General features: G+C 44.5%; 1 protein-coding gene across 2 annotated transcripts in view; it reads left to right on the top strand.

Moving 5' to 3' along the window:
- SRPK2 (SRSF protein kinase 2) overlaps positions 1-18,962 on the top strand; it is a 760,208-nt gene that overhangs the window by 382,456 nt on the left and 358,790 nt on the right. For both annotated transcript variants that reach the window (XM_086967039.1, XM_086967042.1), the window contains one exon: positions 10,884-11,038. In XM_086967039.1, coding sequence (XP_086823165.1) covers positions 10,884-11,038 — 155 coding nt within the window. The remainder of the gene's footprint in view (positions 1-10,883; positions 11,039-18,962) is intronic.

Here is an 18,962-nt window from a genome sequence, read left to right as displayed (position 1 = left end):
AGCCGAGGGGGAATCCTCGTCCCATCTCAAATGGCTAGGTCTCAACAGAAAATCATTAAAGTGGAAGAGAGCAAGAAGAAGGGAGCGTAGAGGGGGAAGTGGGTAGGGTGAAAGGGTAGGAGGGGGAAACGACCGAGAGACTAAGGAAAGTCTGCCCAAAATCAGGCATGGTTCGGTGACGACTGAGGGAGAATCCACAACCCATCTCCTCTTCAGCTAACCGTTAGCTCCACCGGACATCGGTCTAATAGCAGGGTCTCTACGATCAAGGAAGACGGTTCAGAGTACATGTCCAGGAGGGAGAGCAGGATCAAGGTCAGGTGAGGGATTTGGTTACGCTCAGAATGCTGACCAGTTCTATTGTCCGGGAGCATTAGAGCATCGTGGAGAGACCAACTGAGGCTGCCAACTTGAGGTCAGGCAGGGGGGTTGAGACATTGGTGTTAAGTTCAGTCGGTCCCCAAAATTTCAAAGCATAGGGGGTGTAATCTATGCCGTGAAGCGGCAGGAGGACAGGGCCAGGGTCTGCATGTCTTCAGAGGGGGTGAGTGGCTGGACTGGCGTTGCGTCTCCAGAGTCATTCTGCAATAATCAGGGAGCCCATTCTGCGCCAACCTCATAAGCCTAAATCTAGTAGACCACAACTCCTGAACATTACTTGCATTAGGAAATAAATCAAATCTAGACCACAGTAGAAAACATAAGACAGTAGGTAAAACCTAGTAAGCATACAAGCACATCTATAAGCATAAATCAAGGTGCATACATCACACTACAAACATTACATTTCCTAGCACCTATAAAAAGTACACTAGGGCTTTGCGCCCTACAAACCTAATAGTCCCCTGGGCCAACTGGCCATCTATAAGGGGCTCAAATGCCCTCTGACTAAAAAGTCAGGGCGCGCTGCCAATGCAGCGACGGTCACGAAAGGCGCTCTTGGAGCAAACCTACACGTGGCAGCTGCCCACTACTTGCTGGGCAGCTAGGAATCTTCAATGAAGGGCCTAAACCACTGCCCACATCAGTGGCGAGGTGACGTTGAGCATTGTGTAGGTCCAGGCTTCACATGCGCAAAGCGATAGAGGTAGATTGCAAACCCCGCCAAGAGGAGCTCGCATAGAGAACTTAAGTGAACCAGAGGTTAGATGTACGTGACGGGCCGTGCGAGAAGACGTGAGAATCTCAGTATGTTTATTAAGGAAGCAGGAATATGATGGAAACATTCAAACACTGAAACAACTAGACATGGTTAAAAAAGCTACCAGTTGTTAGTGAAGAGGACAGCAACAAGAAAGAAACTTCATAAGAACATATTTTTATACAAAGCATGTAACAACTACATTCCATGAAAATACTATTTGACATGCAGAAGTAGTGGAAATATATTCAGGACACAGATTCAAAAAGCCTGTGGCAAACCCCTGTTAGCAATAGTACTGAGAAAGGAAGGGTAATACAGAGACAAATGTGATCTCTTTGTAAAGGGTAGGCTGGGTAGTGGGAGAATCCCATTTAAACATGCAGGGTAGATTGAACAAGGGTTGGCTCCACCAGACAGGTCATCCTATCACAGCCTGCAGTTGGCCATGGAGTACAGGAATGTGTTTTCCCCAGACTCAGTCACGCCTTGTGCCGCTGTCTGCAGTGTCCCACGCTCTGTGCAGTGGCAGTTTGTCATAATCTTGCTCCTTTGTCCCATGAGAATGGTAGGTAAACCATGGGCGGTCCATCCATGAATACAGATATTGTATTAGACGGGTACGCAGGAGACTTGCGACACATGAACGAGGCGCTGTTACTCCTGGGTAGAACCAGGTACAACAATCAACCTGAATTTCTTGTTTGAAGCTTGTAGGGACGGTAGCTGCGGCAATGTAGTTGTAACTTCTAATGTTTCTCTTACGACTAATTGTTTTATTTTTCCAGCAGTGCTTTGTTAATGAATGTGTAGGCTTGCTGCTTTGTGGCTTGTGCTGTGCTATAAGACGAGTTTTGTGATTTGAGTGTTTTTATCCTTTGGACCTTACCTGCCACAATGACGTGTAACATCATCATAGGAAGGAAATATCGCATAGTCATGATATCAAAATATCCTGAAACATTTTCATTCCATAAAAGTGTGTTGCTTGGTTGGTTTTTCTCCAATGAAAACAAATGAACAGTAAGTTTTTTTTGAACGTGCAAGATTATTTTAGTGTGTATTTTAGTCCAGTGCTTAATTTGTAAAAGAATGAGTGCTGGTGCCCAAAAGTCTGAAGTGTACCCGGTGCTGCTGCAGTTAAATGTTGGAGTGAGGAATACCAAGGCTGTTTCACTTTGAATCCACCTCATGCCTCGCTAATCCATAATCCACTCCCTGTCCCCTTTTTCCCTGTCCTGCAGGTTCCTCCTTTCTCCCTTTGTGACATTTGTTTCCTTCTTTCTCTTCTTCTGTCTTTCTTCTTTGTCTTGCTCTCGGTAAGTGCCTGAGGTGTGCAATTAAGTGTCAGTCCCCGAAAATAACTGCCGGTTGCCCCCACCAGCTCAAATTAAGCACTCTTAAGGACTATAGTAGTCTCTCCATGGTGCAGTTTACATAACATGGACGCAGTTGACTTGAAGACCCAAAAGGAGTTTGTACTCAGTTTTTTTCTTCTTGTTTTATCTTTTTCATCCATAGTGCTTACTGTCTGTGGTTTTCGCAGAGTAGAAGGACTAGGCTGGACAGTAGTAGGTAGGACAGGAGGATCAAGTTTATAACTGTTTATGCCTGATTGAGTAGCAAAAATTTTTACTTCTACCAATTCCAACTCACATATGAAGGACGATCAGCAACTCTTGTTATCGGTTTATGATCTTGACAGGTGTAGTAGTTTCCCAGCGAGACATTTTCTAACAGTGAAATTCTGCATGTTTTTATCACTAAACCTAAAACACGCTGTTATGACTCAGAGGCCCACTGACGACTCAGTTTCCACCATTAGATCCCCATTCCCAGTGGACAGATTCCCATTTATTTAGAGCCTTCTGCAAGTTGTCAGTTTATATCAATCAATCAATCAATCATATAATTTGTAAAGCGCAAGACATACCTGCAAGGGTTTCAAGGCGCTGAGGGGTAGGGAGGAAGGGGGTGCTGTTGCTACTGGTCGAACAACCAGGTCTTGAGTTGTCTCCTGAAGGTTAGAAGGTCTTCGGTTTGTCGTAGGATGAGGGGGAGGGTGTTCCAGGTCTTGGCGGCGTGGTGGGAGAAGGATTAGCCTCCGGCTGTGGTTCTGCGGATTCGTGGGATGGTAGCCAGGGAGAGGTCTGCGGAGCGGAGATTCCTGTTGGGTACGTAGAAGGAGAGTCGGCTGTTGAGATAGGCTGGGCCGGTCTTGTGGAGTGCCTTGTGTGCGTGGATCAGGAGCTTGAAGGAGATTCTTCTGTCGACAGGGAGCCAGTGCAGGTTCCTCAGGTGGGGGTGATGTGGTCGCGGTGCGGGACGTCGAGGATCAGGCGTGCAGAGGCATTCTGGATTCTTTGCAGTCTGTTGATGAGTTTGGTCGGGGCTCCAGCGTAGAGGGCGTTTCCGTAGTAGTCTGCTGCTGACTAGGGCCTGGGTGACTGTTTTCCTTGTGTCTGTCGGGATCCGTCTGTAGATTTTGCGGAGCATCCGGAGGGTGTTGAAGCAGGAGGAGGAGACAGCGTTGACTTGTTTGGTCATGGTGAGTTTCGAGTCGAGGGTGACTCCTAGGTTGCGTGAGTGGTTGGTGGGTGCAGGGGGGGTCCCCAGTGATGTGGGCCACCAGGAATCGTCCCACGCTGAGGTGTTGGGCCCGAGGATGAGGATCTCAGTCTTGTCTGTGTTCACTTTAAGGTGGCTATCCTCCATCCAGTCGGCGACGGCCTTCATTCCCTGGTGTAGGTTAAATTTGGCAGTGAGGGGGTCCTTGGTGATGGAGAGGATCAGTTGCGTGTCGTCGGCGTAGGAGATTATGTTGAGGTCGTGATGTCGGGCGATGCGTGCGAAAGGTGCGATGTAGACGTTGAACAGTGTCAGGCTGATGGAGGATCCCTGTGGGATGCCGCAGATGATCTCGGAGGCTTCTGATTGGAACGGATGGAGGCGGACTCTCTGGGTTCTGCCGGAGAGGAAGGAGGAGGTACAGTCCAAGGCCTTGTTTTGGATCCCTGCGTTGTGGAGTTGTGTGCGTAGTGTGCGATGGCAGACGGTATCGAAGGTGGCGGAGAGGTCCAGGAGGATGAGGGCCGTTGTCTTGCCGCTGTCCAGTAGTATCCTGATGTAGTCTGTGGCGGCGATGAGGGCGGTCTCTGTGCTGTGGTTGCTGCGGAAACCTGACTGGGAGGGGTCCAGGATGCAGTTGTCTTCGAGGTAGCGGGTGAGTTGGATGTTGACTATCTTCTCGATTTATAGAAATGCTCCCTTGAAAGGTTCCTCCCATGTATCCAAGGTATGTTGTCATTTAGGTTATTGTAGTAGAAGAATGCATGGGTCGTAAAGCTAATTGACTTGTCAGGTGGGTATAAATCCCAAAAATCTAATCTCTGGCCCGATTCAATGTGTATTCCCATAAGTTTTAAATGTTACCATCCCACTTCCAAAAGTTTTTCCTCTGATCTGACTTGTGGCTGATAGAAGAGAAAAAGAGCTGCATATCGACGTCTTCAGGCTCGCATCATTTCACCCCTCACTAATGAACATTTCTCCTTCAAGTACAGAAATGTATTGTATTTTCTCCATGGGCCTTGACAACAGCAATTTTCCAAACTCGCTCAGAATTAGGTTAAAATCTCTTCTGTTCTTCCCTTTCGGGCCTCGACTCCAAATAAAAAGGTTGTGCTCGTTATCTTGCACTTGACAAGGAAAGGCATCATGCATACAGACTGTATTGGCAAAACGATTGCAGCCTTAAGGAGAGCTGAAACTGCAAGTTCTGAATGCACTTTTTAGTCATTGAGCACAGACTTGTTTCTGCAAGATGGACAGCGTATAGGGCTTTTTGGGACATACTCTCATTTGACCTTCTAAGGAATATCTCTGATCCTTCTCTCTTGTTCAGTTGAGTTCCGGTTAGTCTGAAAACCTTAACCAACCAGGCCTTCCTCTTGCTGATAGTTCCCCAGATCAGGCTTATCACGTCTGGCATTTTCATCTCCAGTTTATGCCATGGGACCCTCCACGTAGCCCAAAAAGGGGGCAAATTATGCATCCACAGTCTGTATCTCTTACTTTGTGGAATGGTACTTAGAAAGAAAAACATCTGAGGAGGTGTAATTCTACCTAATGATGAACATTGTTTTCTGAGAGTCCTGGGCGTTGTTGGCGAGACAGAACAGCGAGTTTAATTATTATTTACATAATTCAAAACTTGTGTTGTTTTTTGTTCTTGCTTGCTTGGGCAGTTGTGGCCTGAAATACAAGTAAATATTAGTTCGTGCTATATCTAATGAAGTTAGGAAATAAACCTTGTTCACCTCGCATTTTCTCTCTTGTTCCTGCATTTAAAAAAAAATATTATGCACTCGGGTTTCCTTACAGAGATGAACTGACTTCATTTGGAATCTTTACCTTTGCCCCTTTCCACCATCTTTGTTCCCAGTGATCACACAATCTGTAACTTCAAAGAGTGCAAACTTGATTACCTTTCTAATTAGTAGGCAAGTCAAATGTATGCTTTTTTGAGCAATTGTATGACCACTGACTGACTTTCACAGAAGTTGTTGTCTTACTTCTCCTTCAACCAGGCACGTTTTTTCTCAGGAGAAAAATCCATAATATTCTGCTTTCCTTGAAAAAAATGTCTAACCAGACTTTTCAGGAGCGTATATCGATTTATCACTTGGGAATTAAGCTATAAGAGCGGTTTGCGAGGTCTCTGCTGTTAGCCACATGAGAGCCGCAGTTGTAGATATTTCTAGCTAGTTGTTTTCCCATACTGGTTAGATACTCGAAACAGGAGAGTGTAATATGTATGCATGCCTGTGAAACTCCTTGTCTTTGGAAGTAGCATTTTACTATACGCCCTCCAAGAACAAGCATCGCTCTTTTGTGGTGTCATGTAAAGCATGAAACTTGTAAAGTCTTTGCCACACACAGACCCTGGATATTAACCCTGTTGCCTCTAGTGTTCTCTGCAGTTTGGTGGAGTTTATTTTCAGAGGGCTGTGCTCCTGATCAGTTGATAATTCGATCGAATCACATGGCAAGTTTTCTGTAATACTCTAGTTGTGGCACTTGCTTCTTCAGACCCTTTCTTCCCCCTCATAGTCTGGCCTTAAAATACTGGTCCTTACTTCTACGTACCCTTTCTCCCCTCTCCAAATCCGGCTTTATGGCACTGGTGTTTGCTTCTTGTGCTTCTTTCTGCAGCGCCTTTCCTCCTTCTCCAAGCTAAACTTTGACACTGGTGCCTGGTTGTGGGTATTGCTTTCACGCACACTTTCTCCCTTCTTCAAACAAGCCTTGTGCTTCTGGTACTTGCTTCTACAGATACTTTCGTCCCCTTCCAAGCCAGATTTACTGTACTGGTGCTTGCTTCGTGTTCTTGATTCTATAAATTCATTTTGCCCTCTCCAGGGCGGGCTGCTACTCGTTCTAAATTCTCACAGAACCTTTTTTCCTTTCCAAATTAGGTTTTATCGTACTGATGTGACTGTGTGCCTCCCTCAGGGTGGGTTCACTAAATGTGGATGTAACATACATTTTTTGATGGTGGTTAAAAACCTCTAGGAGTGAAGCAACTACTGCGCTAATATGAATTACAATTTTGTGTGTCTAGGGTACATAAGCGATCAGTAGGTTTGTTTTCTTATCAGTCTGATATCTCCTTGTAGATGTGTACCCTACACTGTGGAGGAGTCTTGCTCTTTCCCTTTTTAGTCCAGTAATGCCACCGTCCTCTAACCCAGGGTATATCCTTGCTAGTTTCATTCCGGTCATATTTATGGACCTGAGTTTGAGTTTCTTTTTTATACATCTGGTTCTGGGTGTAATTTCAGTTGTCCAATTGTTTTTCTCTGCATATAGTGGCTGGTAAGTCATGTCTATTATTGAGAACATTGGGTAATAAGATGTGAGCCCTTAGTGCCTGTGGACTGCGTAGCGACCCATTATGTTTTTTTAGTGTGTGGGTCTGCGTTACTTATTAATTCTTTAGTATCTGTGAATCATGCCACCCACCGCTCTCCTCAGTAAAATGCACATGGTATGGGGAGAGAAGAAGGAAAGAATCCAATTTGTCCCAACGAAGTTAATGCTGTTGAAAGGAATTCTGAGGCAAGTAATGAGCCGAGGTGGGAGGCTGAAGGGCTATTGACGCAGGACGAACGATGTGCTGATCATCAGAGTGTAGTTTGCTGATCTGGTGAGAACAGTCTATCGGTAAAGTTGAGGCGCGATGGGTTGCTGACGCGTTTTCAGGAGCTGTGGGTACACACGAGATTGGTGGTCACATTTCCCCCGGTGGTGGTCAGGGGGCGGGGGCGGTGATGTGCGTTTAGATTGTTTTCCCATGAATTACTGTTTAATAAAATAAGTACTTTTGTAAAAATTAATGAAGAGACATTTATTCTAAGAACTCTGTCCTACATGACAGCCTGCCATATTTTTTAAAGTTCATACCTTCCTAATCACTTTCTAAATAAAAAGCATAGGGTATCTCTGGCAAAACCAAAAGCCTGTGACTCTTTCCAACTCTAGTGGTGTCCAAATGTTTCTTAGTGCACAGATCATCAAAAGAAAGTGTACATTAAAAACGAGAGTCTGCATGTTGGGCTGCTACAGTAGAGTACAGGTTGATGGGTAGGTTTGATTAAAGCTCCAGGCTGTGCAGGTAAAAGAGTGAGATTTGCATTGCAAAGTTACGATTAACTAAAGTGGAGGAGAAAAGAGTCACTGAGTGTTTCAGTAGCTGCAGGGTAGTCAGAACACTGGAAGGCCAGCTGAGCTCTGGAGACTTCGCTAAGAGTTACTTCTGGGTCCTACAGGGACATGTAGTGAAAGATCAAGGATTGTTTTTGCTTTATGCGCATTAGCCTGTCTAAAACATTTGATATAGTTAAGGGGTGAATAGAACTGGACATAAAGAAAAGTGAGGAAAGGGGTCTGGGGGGTTCTAGCATCAACTATTTTTTTTTGAGTGAGCCGAATTAAAACAACAGAAGCGAAAATAATTTTTGAGATGAGGTGCACGTGATAAAGTTCACAAAAAATAACCGTGCTCCATCTCCGAACACCAGAAGGCACCAGGTATCCCTTTCTTCTGAGTCCTCAGCAAATGATGTAGCACTGCACCTCTGGTCTGTTCAAATTGTGATAACGAGACGATGGCCAGCAAAATCAAAACCTTCTTTTTTTAAAATGTTTACTTTCAATGGGTATGTTTAGTGCTATCTTCATCAACATTCTGATATTTGTCAAACTGGTGATTCGGTGAAAGTTGCTATATCTGGCGCATTGAACATAAAACCACCACTAACTGATTTCTAGTAAGGTTTTCAAGTTGGTGGCATTGGAAGCACGATGCTTACTCAGAGCATTGCGTGGAACATTGTCCTGACCTTCCAAGAGTGTCTCTCTGTTAGAGATTATTTGTTGAATTTATGGGAATATTTTCATATTTCTATTTTTGATAGGATAAGAGGGAAGTAGTGCACTCAACTGATCTTTTCCTGGATTTCCCCAGTCTGTCTCGATTTGAGTGCTACTTCATTTACGAACCCTAGCCTGGCTCCTTGATGTATGTTGCTGACTTGAATTCAATTTGTAGTGAATCCATACTTTTAAGAACATTCTACATTGACGATCTTTATAATTTTGTTTTGTTGACTGTTAGATATTTGTGAGTATTTAATAGTTGGACAATAATTGCATTACCCTGGCAACAGCTTTGCTGTTAGAAAACCTGGCCTTCTGCTAACGGATGTGTAGTAAGTAATAAGTAAACACAAAGGATCAACTGCAGTTCATAGCGTTAATAGGGTTGAAGTATAAACAAGCTGTTTCTCCCCAGCACCACTTCCTGAAAATCCCGCCGCAAAGCCACATCCTGTGTTTATTGGTCTCATAACAGTGCAATGCCTGTTTTGTTCTGGCATGGTTTTTGCTAAAGGTTACTGTTAGGATAGCTACTTGACCCATGTCAATAGAAAACGTAAATAAAACTGGCTAAAAACAATATTTTTTGATCTCAAAGCATGCATTGCCATACTAGTCCCTGGCACTGGGTCGAACTACTTTGTGTGTGGATGGGCCAATAGAGAAAGGTCAGATGGCCGAGGGTTAACAGTGAACTTAGCCAATGGCTCACCAATGTTCTCAGTGAGCTGAAGAAAATGTGTATGGCACAGTAGCAGACCACTAAATGAAAAGGGCTGGAAGAAAGCAAGCCACAAAATAAATATATATATAATTTTAATAAAATCAAAAGGTCTTGTGTAATGCAAAACGCAGTTCACAAGTGCATCTTTTCGAAATTCAGCCAATGGGGCAGATTGGGGTTCGGGACAGATGAGATTCATACACATGTCCCAGAGGCATATCGGAGCGGGTAGAAGGAGACTGTGGCAGGTGGATAACACATTCTTGCCCTGCTCAGTGAGCTGTCTTTTTTGGTTACATTTCCACTGACTAAAATCCCCGTTTTAAAAGATAATTCTACGTTTATGCTCTATATAGTCTTTCAGGTGAATACTTGATGTTTCCGAGCTTTTAATAATTCACCAGAAACTAGCTATACCAAGGCAAAAGGTTTGTCTTTTCAAAAGAAAGACGCATTTTTAAAAGTTCAACTGGCTTTAGAATTACACAAACGAGAATGAAAGCAATATCGGTTATATGGTATTGTAATAATGAACTCGGTGGCGTGGCCATTAGTGCAGTAGACACTTATCTCTCCATTTTTAGCATCTTCCTGATGGTTGTAGCTTTGTGTGGATTTTGCTACCAAAGTCTTGTTTTTATTGTCACTCCCAATAATTGCATTTTTCTGGTACTGCGCTCATTTTTAGCCACACAGTAACCGCACAAGAATACAGACAACCTCACGTTTGGTGTACATCCAAAGCCAGGACCAGAGTACTGAACTGCGCAGTCAGAGTACATGCCCATCCCTCCAAAAGCGCATACTACTTCACAGCTGGTAGCCTTTGTGGACTGGCATTTCCCAGATCCACTCTCAGGCTTCAGCAATTCCAGAGAGTGACTATATGAATAAAATATGTGTGATATTAAAATATTAGCACCTCAATCTCTCACCTGATCCTACGTTTTTAGAGGAAAACTAGTGCAACTGCCTTTTTGACCTAGATTTCCACTTAATCAAGACGTTCTACCGAAGCTAAATTAGCTTATTTCGAATAATTCTAAATTGTTTATTTCAAGTTATTTCGATATTTAATCTATCTAGGAGCAGGGGACTCTAGGTAGTTCTCAAGTTTAGGTGGAGAACAGCTCCTTTATATGGAGCACCTTGCAACACCATGGGCACTCTGAATCTGCTCACCTCAATTGCCTTTAGCTCTAGCATAGATTTTACGAATAGGATTAGCACGTGCCATCTACACTGTGCTGAAAAATGACCAAAGCCTTTTACCACTCTAGACACAGTATCACAGCTTTGAATTGGTAAATAACACACAGGCCAACCTGGAAATAATCAAAGAAACCCCTGACACACAAGTGTTTCAGATGGCTAGCTTGCCATAATATTTGGAAGTAAAGACAGCTCCCTGGTATCTTTTATGTTTTTTTTTTTTTAAAATGGCATCTCACTGGAGCAGTATACTAAGTAAAAGCTTCTTCCTAGACCTGGATGTTGCAATATATTTGTGTAAACTTTGATTGGAATATTGTACGCTCACTTTTCTGTTTTCCTAAAGAACCATCTTCTGTTTTGCAGGCCAGAGCCTCAGCAGAAAGCTCCCTCTGCACCACCGCCACCGCCTCCGCCGCCGCCTCCGCCTCCTTTGCCGGAACCAATACCTCAGGAGCCAGAGGAGGAGATTCTCGGTTCTGACGATGAGGAACAAGAAGATCCTGCGGATTACTGCAAAGGTGTGTGTGAAGACATTCTTGTCTGATTACGAGTCATAGGTAGTTACTCTAGTCGCATCACCTCCAATGTTGTACATTGAAAGGTACATTTATATGTTAGCAACTCCATGCACTCCTGCCTCATAAATGTCATCTGACTCAGCAGTCTGAAGAATTATAAAATGTTTCAATTAGGTGTGTCCCAGTTTCCAAGCAAATTAACAACTCCTCCAGCGAACAAAACATCATGTTTCTGGAGGCAATGTGTCACACTAATTAAGATTCCAAGGAGTGTTGGGTAGAGAAGTACATAATCCTTCAAACTTGAGAATGTTGTATCCATGCCTACTCGCATATGAGAGCATTGCTTTAAAGCAACACAGTCTAGTATAGTTTGAAGACTGCTGCATTTATAATGGATTTTTCAGAATAACCATTGCTTGCATAAATGGGTTCTGTTCTGATTCATGAGCCAACATCTGGCATGGATCCAGCCTTTCAGTAAGTACAGTTATATATTCCTGCTATTAAGGGTCTTTTGGCAAATGTGTCAGAATGCTCTACTTATTCTATGTTTGGTTTGCATAGCCTATCCAGTCCTGGGTGTAATGCCTGAGATTATACGAATTACAATTTCTGGTGTATTCAGGCTCTCAGAGATGCGTAACACATTCATGAAACCTGTTTTAAGGCTAGGGATCCCTGGGAACACCTAATCCCATGAAGTGGTCAGGACCCTTGCATTCTTTATTTATTTATTTAAACGGTTTTATATAGCGCTGGCTAGACCCAAGGGTATCAGAGCGCTTTACAGGAGAAGGACAAAAGCGAACAATACAATAATACATTTGAACAAAAAGGAAAAGTGAAATTTAAGAGTAAAATGTAAAGAACAATAAATACAAAATAAAAGAAATAGGCAGTAACATTTAGTACCAAACTAGGAATTGGATATCTGTGCAAGCATGGTAGGACAGGGGTAATGGGGAGAAGAAATGGGGGTATGGTGGAGCTGAGGAGGGAAAAGGAGAGAAGATAATATGAAGGTGTATGAGGTGGATATAAATGAACAGGTGGAAGGAGGATAGTGGTATATGTGGGGAGGCAGGCGGAGGGGGCAGGTCAGGTATAATGCAGAGAGCAACATGGTTCCATTAGGGGCAGGTTGCGAAACACCTGAACGGTGACGAGATTAAGGACCCCAGTATTTGAGGAGAAGGTGTCGTGTGAGATTTGTTTTTAAGCTGAAGTATGAGGGGTTGCAACATAGATCTTTGGGGAGAGAGTTCCAAATAGTGGGTGCATTACAGGAGAAAGAGCGTGATTGGGTAGATTTCTTGTTAACCAAGGGAGGGACCAGAATGAGGGCATTGGTGCACCTCAATTCTCTGGAGCAGCCCACTTTGTGAAGGTTTTGGGAGAGATACAGTGGGGTTTAAGGATGCACGGCTTTATGCGTAATGCACGTGTTCTTGTAGATGGATCTGCCATCCAAGGGAAGCCATTGGAGATCTTTGAGGATGGGGAGATTTTATCCCACCTCTTAGAATCTGAGATAAGTCTGGCCGCGAGGTTAAGGACCGACTTGATTGGGGCTAGGTGGACTTTAGGTGTACCTACTAGCAAAGCCTTACCATAGTCTAATCTGGAGAGTACTAATAATTGAACAACAGATTTAAAATCGTCAACAGGAATGAAGGGTTTGATTTTTTTTTTTTTGAGGTGCAGTAGTGAGAAGATAGCTCCTTTGGCTGCGTTTTTTATTTGGGGGGGAAAGGCTGATGCTTTGGTCAATGCTAATTCTAAGCGATTTGACTGAGCTAGAGATGGCTAGGGAGCAGTTGAGACCATTGAGGTCAGAGAGTCCGTGTTAATTTGACAGTAAAGTTGGGTGTCGTCTGCATAGAGGTGATAATTGATACCTTCTTTCTTTAGAATGAGGGTGAGGGGCTCCATGAAGAGGTTAAATAGAGAAGGAGAGACAATAGACCCCTGGGGAACACCAGGGAAGACAGGCATAGGTTTAGAGAGGCAACTGCTGATTTTGATTTGCTGGGTTGTGTTTTTTGTAATTACTCCTGGCGGATCTGAGGAGGGCGAGGTTAGAGGGAGAGGGGTGTTGTCTCCAAGAGCGCTCGGTACTTCTAAGTGCGCGTCTCTCCTTGTTGAGCTCCGCATTAAACCAGGATTTGGCTGGGATGTTTTTTTGCAATTTTAATGTGGCTGGGGCAGTTTGGTCAAGGACCTCGATTGTTTTGTTGTAGTATTCAGTAATATCGTTAGCATTGTGTGAGGGAGGAGGAAGTTGAGGTTTAGCTTTAAGTTCAGATTCCAGTTCACCTGGTGGAATAAGGTGAAGGTTTCTGGTTAATTTCATATGGTTAATGTTTTTGGGGGAAGGGGGAGGAGTATTGCTGTTGATCGTGAAGAGGATAAGGTGATGGTAGGACCAATCAATGGGGACAATGTGCGAGAGGGAGGCTAAATCTTTGCTAGTGATGATGGCGTCTAGCGTAGCTCCTTCGTCATGTGTAGGAGAATGGCAAAGTTGGATCAAGTCAGTAACGTCAAGGAGGTCATTGAGGGTTATAACCGATGGATCGTTATTATGGTTCCAGTGAATGTTGAAGTCTCCAAGGAAGATGTTATTGGAGTAGGAAATCGAGGCTTGGGAAAGTAGGTCGGACAGTTCATCTACAAAGGGCGGAGGGTCACCAGGAGGATGATAAATATTATGTAGAGGGGCCCCCCTGTCTTTAAGTTCAGCTGCCAGGTATTCGAAAGTGGTTTGATCGTAGTTCTTAACAAATGAGAGTAGGAGATCATCTTTATAAATGATGGCTAGGCCCCCCCGATTTTGTCAAGCCTATCTTTTTTGAGGATAGAGTAACCAGGGGGGGGAGAGAATGTCGAGAATAGATGAGGAGTGAGCCTTGAGCCAGATTTCCATAAGAAATGCGATGTCAATGGCTTCACTGAGGATAGTCTCAGAGATTTCAGTTGCATGACGTGCAGCCGATCAACAGTTGATGAGCATGCAGTTAAGGGGTTTGAGGTTGATAACAGGAGCGAATTCAGAGTGGACAGTGGTGAGTTGCAGGGGAGGCCTAGGTGAGCCAGGGGAGGTGGGGGTGCAGCTTATCCCCAGGATCACGGGGATAGTGGAGTGAGGTGTAGGAGGATCCGTAGTCGCAGTGGGTGGTGGAGGGGGCCTGGGCGAGCCAGCGGCGGTAGGGATGGGGTTTATCCCTAGGGTCACCTGAATAGTGGAAAGAGGCATGTGAGATTCACCAGTCAAAGGGTTGGGTGGGTAGGAATTATTTCGGACCCATGGCTCCAGGGAAGAAGGGTGGATCGGCGCTTGAGGCGGGATAGGAAGGCAGTTACGAGGGAGTCCGTCTTAAAGGATGTCGTAAGGAGTGGTGCCTCTTTGAGGAGGGAGAGAAGAGTCTGGAAGAGCGTCGCCGATTGAGATGGGATGGTTGGCAGGTTTAGTATCAGAGAGGGTGATGAAGCCGTTCCTGAGGGATGAAAGTTTTAACAACAAGATAGAGAGGTGGAGTTCAATATTAAGAAGGGATTGGGTTAAAAAGGACGACGATAAGGAGGAAAGGGGGTCTGTGGGGATGGGGGCTTGTTCCAATTATCCAGGGAGAGAGGTATAGACGGTGGGTGAGGAGGGAACCCAGGAGGCGGGACGAGAGGGGTGTTCCAGATCCTGGCGTGAGGAAGGCTTTTTGTGTGAGTGTCCACAGTCCCAGAAGCCTGATGGTTGCTATGAGAAGACGAGGGGGAGAGTGGCAGGTAAAGAGAGAAGCTCTCGTCTCTTTGAAGTTGGGGATCATTAAGATAGGATGGAATAGGTGTACGTCATGGAGCGGTAAGGGTGAAGGGGTGAGTGGATTCAGTGTGTTGGGGGAATGAGTAGAGGAATCAGACAGCGGGGGAAAGCAGGAAAGAGGGGCGAGATTGGGGTTGGGTGTGAGAGCGTCAGAGGGGGTGGAAAGGGTAGCGGTCAGTGAGGAAAAGGGGGGAGAGGGTTTGGTTGACTAGATACGATGAGGAAGTGTCAAGCACGGGAGCTGGTGTAGTAGTAGCGGTGGGATGCTAGGTCAGGGATTGGGAGACTTCGAAGATATCAGGGGTGTCAAGGGGAGGTGGGGTTGGCTTCGGAGTGCCCCCTCACTTACCATCTACCTTCTGTTTTCTTCAGCGCCATGAAACCCCTGGGTGACCGCGCGCTTAACAAATTCCGCATAGAAATAGAAATAGAAATAGATGTAAGGACTTCATGTGTTTTTGCGGCTGTAGAAAAATAGGTAGGTGAGGATAGTAGATCGTATAGGCTGTTGAAGTGGTGTTCAAAGATAGTGAGGTGGTTTTCTGAGGCTTGAATGAGGATATTTCCTGATTTGAAGATGGAGAAGTCAATTTCTCCAGTGGGGGATGGAGTGGTGGATAGCTTTAGGCCATATGGGATTTTGATAGATTTCTTTATGGGTAAGTGGCGGAGGAAGATACTTTTCCATTTAGAGGGGCGTCTGGAGTAAAATATGTAGTTAGTTTTAACAATGGATGTAAGGCTTAGGTAATTGTCAACAAATAAGGTTTCTTGGTGACAAATGAATACTTTGTTTCAGGTTCCTCTTGGCATTTTTAGAGAGGTTGGGAGGGTAAAGGATGATCCAAGAATTGAAGCCAAACCTAGTGATTAGAGTGTCCTGTGGAGTGAGGGTGTGATTGGAGGGAGGCATAGTAAAACAACTAGGATGATCGAATGAGCGGGCAAGTGGTTTGCGGGGTGCAAGATGGAGGGGGAGAGGGGGCGAGGGGGGTGTGAGAAAAGTCAGTGAATGAGAAAAATTAGACGCAAAGCTGGGGCAAGGGCTTTGAAGTGCCGTGGGTTGATTTATGATCTAGCAGTCATCCAATGAGGTAGATGTGTATTAGCAATCATCCAATGAGGTAGATGTGTATTAATGCCATAGGTGAGAGTCATCTGGTTAGGACGATGCTTATAAGTCCACTGTAGAAGTCCTATCTCAATTGTTATTGGAGGCTTCAGGCTTAGTCCTCTATCAGATTTTAAAGGTGGGATTCGCTTAGTCCCTAGTCAGTTGCTGGGGAAACCACAGAGCAGTCCTCTCTCTTTTATTATGTGGTGAGGCGAGGGTCAATCCCCTTTTATTCTAAATGATTCGGGCAAGTGAGGAAATCATCCGCCAAACCCTGTTGCAACAGTAACAGATGGTCCAAAATGGTTGTCATAAACAGTCCCAGGCTAGGGCGAGAATAAAGTAGCGCTTTACAGATGGCAAAAAAAGGCCAAGTCTACCCGAGAAAAAAATGAGGCATTAGGCAAAAGCGCTCACTGATTCAAAAGTATCGGGCATCAGCTGTGCTCACCGTCAGCAAAGAGAGGGAAGCAGTCGACAATCAAGCTGCAAAAGCAGGCGACCCGGCAATTCACTGGGGCAGGCTCTAACATCACATCCAACTCAGGCATAGTACGGTGTTATCTGTAGACTGGCTAGTCATTGGCAAAATCAAAAACACCGGATGGGTGGCAGGCCGGCTCAGTGCAGACACATGGAGCGGGCGGAAAAGAGGAAAGGCGGAGGAAAGGCGCCGGCATGTGAACATGTCATTCAAAACGAAAGCGTTCACCTAGAATAGGAAGTCATTGTATGACGGATGCTGCAGTGATTGGCTTCATTACAGCAATTGGTTAGCAAACAAGTGCCAGCTAAGCCACGGGTAGGCCCTCCAAGTTAACATGTAGGCGCAGTAAACAACAGAACCACTCCTGTTGGATTTATGCTTACATCCATGGGTGTGTCCCTGTTAAATTCTCCCACAAACTCTTTGGCAAAAGCATTGTATACTTTATACCCAGTAGTACATTCGGTGACATTGAGCATTGATAAACATGGAGAATATCGCCGGGGTGTCCTATCCGGGCTCTTGTTCATTAAGGACACGAATACTGTCCCCTAATCAGCTCTCGTTTCCAGACCTCCAGGGGTTCTGTCTGTATTGCATTTAATGGTGACATCGGGTGTGGAAAGACCTTCGTCGACATCATTAAGCCGCCATCTTAGGGTCTGGCATCCTTCCACGAGAGTTAGTCAGTGAGACAAGTTCACACCCTCCAAGAGGTGCTTTTTATGTGAAATACGCTCGGTGCAACAATCAAGCTGCATGTAAATTAAAATAAAGATCCTTTTTATGGGTAAGGTTTGCCGTCAAGGAAAGGCAACAAATAATTGAAATTCCTTAACCTGACTTTAAAATGCCTTGCACTATTTCCTGAAATTGCAACTGATTTTGAGAAGCCTGGTAGTTCTCATTCATGGTCCAGAGTGCAAAGTGTGTAGGAAGTAGACGGAGGTTAGTTGAGACTGAGGAAAGTGATTTGGAAATCAGGGTGTGATCATAAATTTGAAGGGGGATGAAAGTAAGCAATTAAGCTGAGGAAGAGCAAAATTATCAGATGGTTGAGGAAGCGGAGGATGGGAAAAGTGGCCAAGAAGTAGATTAAGGAGAAATGGGTTGGGAAATAGAGCTGAGCATGTAGTGAACAGTAAGTTAAAGGAGTGTTAAGCGGACAACAAGTAGAGGAAATGACAAGAAGTCTGGAATTAGGAAGACAAACCATTGAGAGTGAAAAGTTATCAGGAAGTATAGTGTGTGAATAGTGGTAAGGAAGTAGATAAGAGAGTCCAGGAAATAAGAAGTGGAGACAGTACTTGAAATATACCCGCCCACTTAATATGGAGAGCCAGATTTTATCAGGACAACCTGTTTTAGGGCTTAGATGTCCCTGTCTGTGAGAGACCTCAAACTGGAAATGATAAGGTGTTCTGTTCATTCAGAAAGTGAATGAGCAATAAATACGCCTTTAAATCTTGTTTTTATCTTGTCTCAATTGCTATGCCTTCAAAGACGGAGGCCAAATTAGTTGGCCTATGTCTTCTATGTAATTGCTGTTTATTTTATCCTGGAGATTTGCGTTTCCTTTTCTTTCTCTGACTGCAAACTTATATTTTGTAAAGTGAACAGCCTGACATTTGTGCTGTACAAAAGGGGGTGGTGATGGACGGAGCAACTGAATCAATCCAACACTCACACCCAGTCAAAAGATCTGGGTTTAATCCATCACCGTTCTTTAGCCCACTCTGCCACCCCAGCTCAGACATGGCTATATGCAAATCAGTCTGACCCTGTGCCTCATGGGAACAGTCCAGCCCGAACTGCCAAGCCATGTCTTCCCTGGACCGGAAACAAGCTTCCGAGGACCGGTTTCTGGCATTCCAGCCATCTTCAGCCTGGCTTGCTTGAACCCAGTGGCAAAGTGAGCAAGGGACTCACGTCTGAGCATACCCTGCCACACTTATGGCGGACAAAAGCGGTACAAAAGGGGATGGTGATAGACGGAGCATCTGAATCAATCAAACACTCACACCCAGTCAAAAGATCTGGGTTTAATCCATCACCGTTCTTTAGCCCACTCTGCCACCCCAGTTCAGACATGGCTATATGCAAATCAGTCTGACCCTGTGCCTCATGGGAACAGTCCAGCCCGAATTGCCAAGCCATGTCTTCCCTGGACATTTGTGCTGGGCACACAATAGTTAAAATGTTGCAAATTAACAGTAAAAATATTTCAAAATATATTTCCATAGTTAGAAAAACACTTTTTTTGAGGTAATTCCTTAGTGAAATGGAAACAAAGATTTTAATAGGACCAAAACAGATCGCAATACTTTACTTGTTGCTATTCAAATTATAAATATTTTCTGAAACCCTATATCCACACATTATGGTTTGTATGCTATATAGTTTTATCAGTAAAACTGCATGTGAGTGGGAACCTTTATGGCCACTTCAGTGGAAAACGTCTGTAAATGTCAGTGCATTGTCACATTATGCTTTAGTATTATAT

The sequence above is a fragment of the Lissotriton vulgaris genome, chromosome 1_1 (assembly GCF_964263255.1).
Source record: "Lissotriton vulgaris chromosome 1_1, aLisVul1.2, whole genome shotgun sequence".
Classification (NCBI taxonomy): domain Eukaryota; kingdom Metazoa; phylum Chordata; class Amphibia; order Caudata; family Salamandridae; genus Lissotriton; species Lissotriton vulgaris.
This window is presented reverse-complemented; position numbering and strand designations above follow the sequence as displayed.